The following is a 9,867-nucleotide window of genomic DNA, read 5'->3' on the forward strand; positions in this document are numbered from 1 at the left end:
GGCTTCCACCTGGCATTTCAAATGCATGCCACTATTTTATACCTAGTTTAAATTTATGTTGAAAGTGAGGTCAAAATTTTTAATCTTATTACATTTTTGATTGCTTTGCACTTGAATCCAGAGCAGAAGTGGTAAGGGGGAGCCCAAGGACTTGTCTCCCAAGTTGCACGTGGCACAGTGATGACAGTTTGGATCCCATGAGCTCCTGTGGGTGAGGCCGCTCTCCCGACTGGAACAGCCTGTGGCTCACAGATTTCTTTTGTCCAAAATCACAGTTCTGGTGAGCATGTGGAGCAAAATGCAGGAATGGCACCAGTCACTAGCTGTCTGCAGCCAGAGTGTGCCTGTCCCACCCATTTTATCCACTTAGTTCCTCCACATAGTGCTTTGCTTTGGCTCCAGCCAACAAGGTCAAGAACCACACCAGTTTTCCTCTGCTCTTCTGGTTTAAGCAAGCATGTATGGAGAAACTGAACACTTTGAAAAGAAAATGTGAACTGTTCATGGCAATGTGAAAGGTCAGGGAGTAGCTCTTAAAACTCATTTCTAATTCTGCACTAGATCTTACAGCAAAAATGCTGATGGCCGACACAGCCAGGACGTGGTGCAGAAAGACCATTGCACTGCTGACCCTGCTCCTGACCCAGCTTCAGAAGCCCACAGCTCTGTTTGTTCAGGGATGGCACCACTCTGCAGAGAGAGCCAGGAAGAGAAGGTGGGTGCTTCCAATAGCTTTCAGCAAAGATACTCCTATCTCACTGATCAGAATCTCAGGCTGTCAGCCTAGTTCACGTGCACTGAATGTAGTACTCCTGTTTAGAACTACATTGCTGTGCTTTGTAAATTAACCCCAGATTTGTCAGCAAGTAAAAGTCATTGCTCAGTACATATGGCACATGTTTTTGAGGCAAATATGGAAGGACTGGGTTCAGGCTGGGGTTTTTTTCAGGGGTGTTGGCCAAGGTTCCAGACAGGCCTGGTCATTAGGGGGTCAGGCATCCTGATGGTCTGGCACTGTGGAAAAGTTTCCTTGCCTGTTCAAGGGTAGGTCTATTATTACTTCAAACCGTTATGCAGCCAGCTTACGTCTTGGTGCCTGGCAGTGTTGTATTCTTTATCTGAAGAGCCCTGCAAACATTGTAAAGAAAGACACTTGTTTGTTACTTGATAGCACGTGATTCTGCACAAGTTAATCAGTTCAGACTCAACTGAAATCCCTTTTTATCCTCTATACTCCTTTTCCACCCTCACTCCTACTCTTGTGCTTCCTTTCAGTCTGGGCTGTGGGAACTTCGAGTTTTTCCACTAAAAGATGAAGAGGTAGAAGCTTTACTGTGCCAAGATCAAGTAACGAATCAGACTGAAATGTCAAGTGCAACTTTCCCCAGCAACTCTTCCTGCACTCCAGGCACACCCACTGCTTTGCCAGACAATGGCTATCCACCAAGAAAACAACCTACCCAAGAGTCAGAAGACTGCAAAAGCCTTTGCCTGGGAAGCAATGGTACAAGGAAACAAAGGTGACAGGGAATAATGTGGTTCATTAAGAAAGCCAATTAAGGTGGAGAGAAGTGTAAGGTAAAATCTCTCGTTCACACAGCATATGACAGCACAATTCAAAATCTTTATGTTAGCTGCGTATAATGTATTTTCTTTCTTGCTTTGTAACAGGCAGGATAAATCCCAAAGACAACACTTTCTTCTTCCTGAACCCCAAGAGAAAGTAATTATTTCAAGCTGGAAGTCTAATATTCCCAATGTCGGGAGTGGGCGCACATAAATTGCTGGCACCATTCACTTTCTGTTGTCATATTGCCACATTTGTCAATAATCATCCTTTTCTGTTTGTTTGTTTGTTTTCAAATGCATATCTGGTTCTAGTGGACTCTGGTGCAGCAGGAGATGCTGTCTACCTTATCCAACAACTTCAACTGAACACAGAAAAACTACTTGAAAATAGTGGGGATAAGTGTTAGCCTCAGATTATTCTCCTGTGTGGCATGACCATAGGGCAGAAACCTGTCTCTCTAACTGCATGTGTAAGGTAAGGGTAGGTGAGAACCAGCAATTCAATCCAGGGGATCTGGAAGCCTTGCATCTAGCTTAAGTCATGGCTCTCAGTAGTGCTAGGGCACCTTTCACGTTGAAGTCCTCAAGCAATAAGGTAGAAGTAGCCACTGCATTGCCACAGTCAATGTATCTGACACAGGGGGAAGCAGGGTCTCTGCTTCAGGCCTGTGGGGAGGAAATGACAGGAGGAGAGAGGGGTCGAGCCAAATCAGTGACACAGCCCATGGAATGTTGTGGTTTGGATCATCTTACTTCCTTAGTCCTTCAGTAGCTAATGAGGCTCATAATACTTTGCTTTAAATATGTTAATGTCTTGTTCCAATTTCTGTACAGTGCCTTGTAAGAGTCTCGTAAGTATACCAACATTTGGTGACTAGCTGGAAAGGAAAAGATGATTGATGTCTTGAAGAGCAATAAAAAAAAAAGCCCCAAAGCTTTCCATTGTGATTCTGGATAGATTTTTCATTTCCCAATGCATGCACAGTGAGAAAACAAAGGCAAGTTGTTTAAACTTGCATCTGAATAGCATAGCTTGGAATGTATCTGCAATCCCAAGAGGTTTTAACAAAGATTAAACATTGAATGTAGGTGTAATCCATCAACAGGCAGTTTTTCTGTGTAGGACAGTTGAAGGCAATTTAATAGGGGTCTCTGTTTTTTGTGCAGTTTTCTTCCATGTGTAATATCTGGAATGGCACTGGACAGATGACCCAGTTTTAGTGTCAATTTATTTTTTTGGTCAAAATGACAGGAAATACACACTGGGCCTATGAAAACAGTTCAGTAAAGTTTCAACACTACATCCTATTGCTACATTGTAGTTTATTGCACATTCTGATTATTTTTTTAAACACTTTTTTAACACTGGTTTGTCTTAAATTTGAATCTTGCCTCAATGTCTGATACAATAATCTTTGATGCAAGGTTGGTTTTTTAATTAAAATTTATTTCTATAAATGTTGTATATAGTCTGAATTTGATGGCTTTTTAGAAGTGAAGAAGTAGCAGCAATACTTCCTCTTGGCATAGAGCTCTGCTTGGCATGCAAACCCACTGCAGCTTTGCTGTGGTACTGATGCTGCACTTATGCTGTGAGGCCTAGGGCCCTCTCAGTGCCTCAGTACAGAGGTGTGTGCTGTCCTCTCTCTTGCCCTGCATGTGCATCTGCTTCCAGGAAAAACTTACTGAAAGGTCAGTGTCTCAGATGTTTTTCAGGTCTTTCCCATACCCCTATCTACTCCTTAGGAAGCCTGGTCTGACCAGCTCTCACCCAGCTTTGTTGTAAGGTGTGGGTTTCCTGTGTTGTCTGATCCCTGGGGCAGAGGGAGGAAGGAATTCCTGCACTTTAGGAGAGGGGACAGACCAAGTAAGCCAGCCAGCCAGCCAGGCCAGCTGTCTTCCATGTCCTGAAAGTGCTGCCAGGAAGTGGAAATACAATCTAATCTGTTACAGGAGGATTTTTCTTTACTGGAGGGTGGAAACAGAAAGGTGTTAAAAAGGAGGCCAAAGACCTCCCTGTGTCAGAGGAGCTCAGTTATCCCAGTCTGGTTAGCCTGGGGATCTGCAGAGCATCCCTGCACTGCAGTTCAGGTCCCAGCTGCAGTTCCAAACCATCGTGTGGCTGCAGGGTCAGCCTGGTGTGGGCTCAAGCAGCTGCTGGGTTCCTTGTCCACTGCAGGGGCTGCAAGGTAGGTAGTGGTCTGAGCAAGGGGAACCCCTTTAGCTGTGTCTCTTGTATGGGCTTACCAGCCCTTGTGGGAACTTGCTATTGCTTCATGAGACAGCAGTAAAAAGGCTAGTTAGAAGAAGGCTGAGCAGGCTCAAGATAGAAGTAAAATGTCTATTTGGTCATTACCCCAGTCCACTCACTGCAGAAATCTTTTTTCCAGCAGCTGTCTCTCAGCTGGCCAGGCCTGTGACAGCAAATGTGGCTGCTGGAGAACAGTGCCAGTACAGGGCTGTTCCATGCAGTGGTGGTGCACAGGGCTCTGCCAGCAGTTGAGCAGGACATGCATGTGGCAGGAACAGGCTGCATTTCCATCACCTGCCCACCTCCAGCATCCCTCCAGCGGGCAGGGCCAGCTGGGCAGTGCTGTGTGCACACAGCAAGCAAGGTCATTCTCAAGAAGGTGCACACCTGTGCCCTGTCTTCTCTGTCTCCACTCTGTGTCTTGGCTCCAGAGAGGCACCTGGTTTTTCAGCAGCCCCCTTTCAGTACTGGGACAAGCTTAAAAACCTTGATGAAATCAACTTGGTTCCAGGACCAGCCCTGTCCATTCATTTGTCCCTCGACTGCAAACAGCTGCAATCAGCACTGCTAGGCTGCTTTACTGCCTGCAGCCCATGTCATGCACAGCTGGGCTCCCACCTCCAGGCAGTTCAGTTTTGCATGAATGTTGGTGTAATGAGGAAGCTGTACCTGTTGTGGGAGCAGGCTGAGGACTCAGGGCCAAGCTCATCTTTGAAGTCATGCAGAAAATGTGCAGAATCCCCTGCTTGTTTTCATTCCTTTTTTAAAAGTTTTAAACAGAAAATAAAACCCCCGACAAAAACCAACCTCTCTTTGGCTGTAAAGCTATGAAAACAGCTGTTAGTGCTGCTCCTACTGCTATGGCTAAAGGTATTAAGAGAGTGATGTGAAAAATCAACTTAAAACCTAACGCAGCAAGGCCCTCCCACGCAAGAAAGTAGGTGTCTGCAGCTGCACAAAGCCATTTTCCATGTGCTTTATTTGCCATGTTCAGTTGAGGCATTTTTTTAACACCACTTATGTTCTGCTTCCTGCTGCTATGAGGGTTTAAAATGCTTCATCTCTGCATCCAGGATCTTAATGGCATGTAAGTACAAATAAGAATTTTTAAACCCTATTAAAACTAAGCTCTGTGTGCGTCTCCTGCAGTGTTTTATCTCACTCAGGGCTGTGGGCTGTACCACACTGTGCAGCACACGTGCAAGCCCAGCGTGACTTAGCCCTGTCCAAGTTGTTTTCATCCTGTTTTCAGTTCAGACAGACCTATGCTGTCAGATTACTCTGGACCACTCTAGACCACATGCCTCAGTACAACAGGCTGTGCTCTCCCTGATTGCTGAAACTTTATCAGAGGATTGCAACAGCTCATGGGACTGGGGTTTATTCAGCCCTGGGGAGACCATGCAAGCAGCTCTCTGGGTTCTCATGTCAGCACTCAGATCCAGTCCTGGGACTCAAGGCTTGTTACTGAGTACAGGAGGGCAGGCCTAAACAGGCCCCAAAGAGATCACTTCAGTACATGGACACGGGTGAGAAACTGAAACAATCTTAAGCATTAAAGAACAAGAATATTTCATCACTGTGATTTTTTGGACATGGTCACTAACAGATTTAACCTTAGATGTGTAAAAGCTGTGGCATCAGGAGTCATCTGCATAAACCCACTTGAGTGGGATTCAGACAGAAGCAATTAAGTAATTTACTTTGTGAGTGTAACACCTCTCCCACACGACTCCTAACTTAACAGTCAATGCAAGCGCAAACTTACATTCTTAAAACAACTGCAAAATGGCTACAACCTATGAACAGAGAACATACCTTCCACAAATCTTAGTAGCATCAATTAACTAGCACAACTTGGATGTCACCCCCAAATTAATTAGGAAAACAACAGAAATAGTTTGATTCCCCTTTCAATCCAGCTTACACTCGACTGCAGAAGGTTAGTATACTACAGCTGTTGTCCTACTGCTTTCAACGGCATGAAAAGCCAGACTCCACATCCTGAACTAGCATTTTCATTTCAGCTGCTGGCTGTCCAGCCTGCATTTTAGCTACCAGAGCCACGACTGTCACGCATACACTAAACTCTACACTGGTTCTTTCCAGAAGCATGGATAAGCTACTCTAACACACACCCAACAGCCCTTGGGACTATAGGCTTCATGGCCAAGCTTGTTTTGGCAAACCTGTTCTGAAATATCTCTCAGTACAATAGGTCCAGACAACTCCTTTTTTCTTGTGGTAGTTCCCAAATGGGGTTGCGAGTGGAAACAGGAAGAAATTTGTTCACTTAAACCACAATTAACCATGCAGAAAAAATGTGGCAGTTGAGCAATTTGAGATACTCCTGCAGAGTGTCTGAACTAGCCCTAGCTCCTGCTGCTCACCAAGGGCACTGCCCCTTGCTGTGGGGCACCTCACGGGGCCTGGGCTCCGAGGGGCTGCACCAGCCCTGGCACTGCCTCAGCAGCTGCTGCAAGAACACACCTGACTCTGGCCCTGTGGAAATTGCAGCTGCTGAGCCTCCTGCCCCCCCAAGGCAGAAGACTGCAACCCTTCTGTAATTGCAACTTAAAGGGAAAAATGCCACACAGAACACCATGAAATATTTAAGAGCCAGCAATGGTAATTAGAGCCATGGGAGACATGTCGGCCTGAAAATGCCCTGCTCAGTCTTCCTCTAGTGCACTGTAACTCACCTCTCATGTGCCCAAACAGGCCAGGCCTGTGGACACAGCAAATTGAAGGACTGATGACTGTATGGTTTCACAAGCTGTTTTACAGACCCATCTCCAGGCATTTCAATCTACATATCTCTTCAGCAGCTACCCTTTCTGTATGTTACCATCTTAATTTACTCAGACACACGTCCAAACCAAGGAGATAGTGGAACAAGAAAAAGCCTTTTACTTATCTGAGGAGTATTAAAGCAACATTCTTCTGAGGAATTCCATCACTTCCAGGAATTTCAGACACAGCTGTCTTAACTGGCTATTTGAAAGCTAAGTGAGAAGATATTCCTTACTTCATGACCTGGTAAAGATGCTGCACTGACTTATCTGATGCTGGATTTCTATGGCCAAGTACTTCCAGTGCAACAGAGGCAAAGGACAGGAACATTTCTACCATCACTGGGATTTTTTTAGCCCTCTTAAGCTGCCTTTTCCCTAAACTTACTCCTAAACCCACTTATTTATGACAGTCAGCTTCAAGAACTTAACACACCAAGGAAGGGGTGTTTAATGCAGTAGTGGAAAAAGTTTTGTAGGAATGCACAGATCAAATGACAAAATACAGACAGCAGAAGGCAGTTTGATTAAGAGTCTTCCACAAGAGAGATTCTTGTGGTGATGCTACACTCTTCTAGCAAGCAACATACTGACTGTGGTTCAATCCAGTCAGCATTAGAAGTTGTGCCACAAAATTAGCCTCCACAAAATCAAGAGACAGGTTCAAACCATTGCATTTCCAACCCTGAAAGACTGAATGTTTCCCACTGCTGCTTGCTTCATTGCAGTGAAGGAATGATTCCTCTGTTCAGCAGCAAGAAGTTTCTGTAGTTGGTGTTCATCCAGCCCCCACTTATGCACGAGAAAAGGGTTCTCCTTGCAGGCCCAGAGCCTTCTGGAACACGGCTTGGGCAGGTCTCATCGATCCAGACTGCGCTTCTGGGCTGCTTCTGAGCACACGTTCCTCAGGAGGTTGATCACAGACCTGGGGTCCGCGCTCTTCATGATAGCGCTGCCGGACACAATCATATTGGCACCTGCCTGGGAGACAGCAAGCCCCTGCTCAGTCACGTGCCACACAGCCACTGCCTACATCCTGCCTGGAAAACACCCAGGCAATTCTGGGCTGGTGTGCCTACAGGTAGGACACAGGTGACATACCCCTAACTGCAACCCCAAATCAAGTTCAGAATGCACAGCTCTTCCCCAAATACGTAATTTCACATTGCTCCTATTTACATCAACATAAAAGAAACATTCTTTGGCTTAGGGGAAGCTTCAATAGCCACTATTTTCAAAAAAAGACACAAAATTAGATCTCAAAAAGATTTTGATATTAAATGTGTTTAACGGTTCCCTCCAAAAACTAAAAATTTCTCCTAAGCTTTATTTTCTGGGAGTTGATAAGTCTCTCAGCACAGTGACTGAGAATGCTGCTCTGCTGCAACCTCTTACCTCTGCACACTTATGGATGGTGTCAGGCCCCACTCCTCCATCCACTTCTATATCCAAGGAGGGAAACTGTGTCCTGAGCCACTGAACCTGAGGAACCACATAAAAAGCTGAGCACTGAGCTACCACCCTACAGCTGCTCATACATCTAGAAAAGGTTTTATCTACTTCACTACTCCCTACTGTTAATTAGCTTTTAGCTCAATAAATAATGAAAGAGAAACATAGTTTACCTTTGGCATCATGTCTTCCATAAATTTCTGTCCTCCGAACCCAGGTTCTACTGTCATCACCAAAGCCATGTCTATCTGATTGGCCCAAGGTGCCAAGTGTTCAACTGTAGTGCCAGGCTTGATGGCCAAGCCAACCTGCAGAAAGCCAAATCCAAGGGCACCTTAGGGCAAGACTGGCCTGAGCTTAGTACAGATACCCAGGAAAGTAATTACACAACTGTGTAATGGCAGGAAGAACAGGCTTTAGTTAAAAATTCCAGATTCATGAAAATTGAAGACTGACTTCATGCACAGTGTGTTAGGGCTGCATGTGCCAATCCTAGACCACCTGAAGTGGCAGCAATGAGTTTTCCATAAAATCATGGAATCAAAATACCTTGAGTTGGAAGGGACCTGTAAGGCTCATCAAGGGCAACTCCTGGCCCTACACAGACACCCCACCAATCTCACCCTGTGACTCAGAGCCTTGTCCAAACACTCCTGGAGCTCTGGCAGCCTTGGGACTGTGACTGTTCCCTGGGCAGCCTGTCCAGTGCCCGACCACCCTGTGAGGAAAAACCTTTTTCCAATATCCAGCCCAAACCTCCCCTGATACAGCTGCCGGTTCCCTCAGGTCCTATCACTGGTCACCTCAGAGAACCTGCCAGCAAGGCAGCTGTTAGTTAAGCAGAGCACAATGTGTACTCCCCTCACCTTCATCCCATTCTCCCGAATGTCTTTTATCAGTGCCCCGGGATTGTCCGTCGCTTCTAGATGGAAGGTGTACTGGTTTGCACCGGCGACTGCCATGGGCTTCACCCACTGCTCTGGCGCGGCCACCATCATGTGCATGTCTGCAAGAGGAGAGCGAGCGGGCAGTGGGGCCGAGTCCCGCTGCCGGAGGGAGGGGCAGCGCCCCGCAGCCCCCGGCCCTTACCGAAGAAGGGCTCCTGGCCCAGCCGCTTCCGCAGGCTCTCCACGACGGGGTGGCCGAAGGTGATGTTCGGGACGAAGTGTCTTGGGGCCGAAGAGAGAGACGCGCCCGCCCACAGGTTACCCCGTGCCGGCCGGGAGGAGCGGGCCGTTCCGCCCGCCCCCCGCGCCCCCGGCCCGGCCGCTCCCGCCCGTCCCCGGCGTTACCCGTCCATTACATCCAGGTGCAGGTAGTCGGCCCCGCAGTCCAGCATGCGGCTGCACTCGGCGCCCAGCGCCGCCAGGTCGCTGTTGAGGATGGAGGGACCGATCCGACACCCCGAGGCCATGGCTGTCGCCGCGGCTGCTGCCGGGACGGCGGGCGGGCCGGCCGGGCGGTGGGAGGGCCGGGGCGGCGCCCCCGCCATCTTGGGGCGCTGCTCCGCCCTCCCGGCCGCGCTGAGGCGGCTCAAGCCGCACCCTCGGTCCCAAACCTCCGGAAATAATAATAATAGTGCAAATAACCCTTGTGTGCGTGATTTTAAGTTCCCGACCAAGCGTATTTTGTCCCCCACAAAGCACAGTTCCGGCCCCCTGCCGCGGCACCCCCGCGCCGGGCCTGGGAGCAGAGGGGTAAACATTAACAAGCGCTGTGGGTATCCCGGAACAAAACCGCGTATGGAAACCCTTCAGAGCGCCAGACACCGACCGTGTTACGCAAGACGCTCAAACACAGAAC

General features: G+C 47.7%; 2 protein-coding genes across 10 annotated transcripts in view; one reads left to right on the forward strand and one right to left on the reverse strand.

Annotated features, from left to right (window-relative positions):
• The window catches only part of KANSL1L (KAT8 regulatory NSL complex subunit 1 like), a 61,646-nt gene extending 58,619 nt beyond the window's left edge, over window positions 1-3,027 (forward strand). For 6 of the 8 annotated variants that reach the window (XM_053946998.1, XM_053946997.1, XM_053946999.1 and 3 more), the window contains 2 exons: window positions 562-715; window positions 1,276-3,027. In XM_053946998.1, coding sequence (XP_053802973.1) covers window positions 562-715; window positions 1,276-1,524 — 403 coding nt within the window. In that variant the 3' untranslated portion in view covers window positions 1,525-3,027. Of the gene's footprint in view, window positions 1-561; window positions 716-1,275 lie in introns of those variants that run through there. The other 2 variants (XR_008431720.1, XM_053947001.1) reach the window with 2 other exon arrangements.
• Window positions 3,028-7,039: 4,012 nt separating this feature from the next.
• Window positions 7,040-9,861, reverse strand: RPE (ribulose-5-phosphate-3-epimerase). 2 transcript variants are annotated; one of them, XM_053947006.1, is made up of 6 exons: window positions 9,357-9,861; window positions 9,154-9,233; window positions 8,931-9,070; window positions 8,238-8,372; window positions 8,008-8,094; window positions 7,040-7,593 (listed from the first exon to the last, which is right to left on the reverse strand). In XM_053947006.1, exons 1-6 carry the CDS (start codon window positions 9,767-9,769, stop codon window positions 7,471-7,473), a joined length of 978 nt encoding a protein of 325 aa, XP_053802981.1. In that variant the 5' UTR covers window positions 9,770-9,861; the 3' UTR covers window positions 7,040-7,470. The 2 variants fall into 2 exon arrangements, with proteins under 2 accessions (XP_053802981.1, XP_053802982.1); XM_053947007.1 differs by having other exon boundaries at window positions 9,368-9,576.
• Window positions 9,862-9,867: the final 6 nt, after the last annotated feature.

This window comes from Vidua chalybeata, chromosome 7 (genome assembly GCF_026979565.1).
Source record: "Vidua chalybeata isolate OUT-0048 chromosome 7, bVidCha1 merged haplotype, whole genome shotgun sequence".
NCBI lineage: Eukaryota > Metazoa > Chordata > Aves > Passeriformes > Viduidae > Vidua > Vidua chalybeata.

Excerpts from the sequence above, each read along its gene's own strand:
- RPE (XM_053947006.1), bottom strand. The coding sequence starts at position 9,769 with ATGTTTACCCCTCTGCTCCCAGGCCCGGCGCGGGGGTGCCGCGGCAGG. Across the intron at positions 9,234-9,356 it reads CACCTGGATGTAATGGACGG|ACACTTCGTCCCGAACATCA; the intron begins GTAACGCCGGGG and ends TTCGGCCCCAAG. Across the intron at positions 8,095-8,237 it reads TGGAAGACATGATGCCAAAG|GTTCAGTGGCTCAGGACACA; the intron begins GTAAACTATGTT and ends GTGGTTCCTCAG.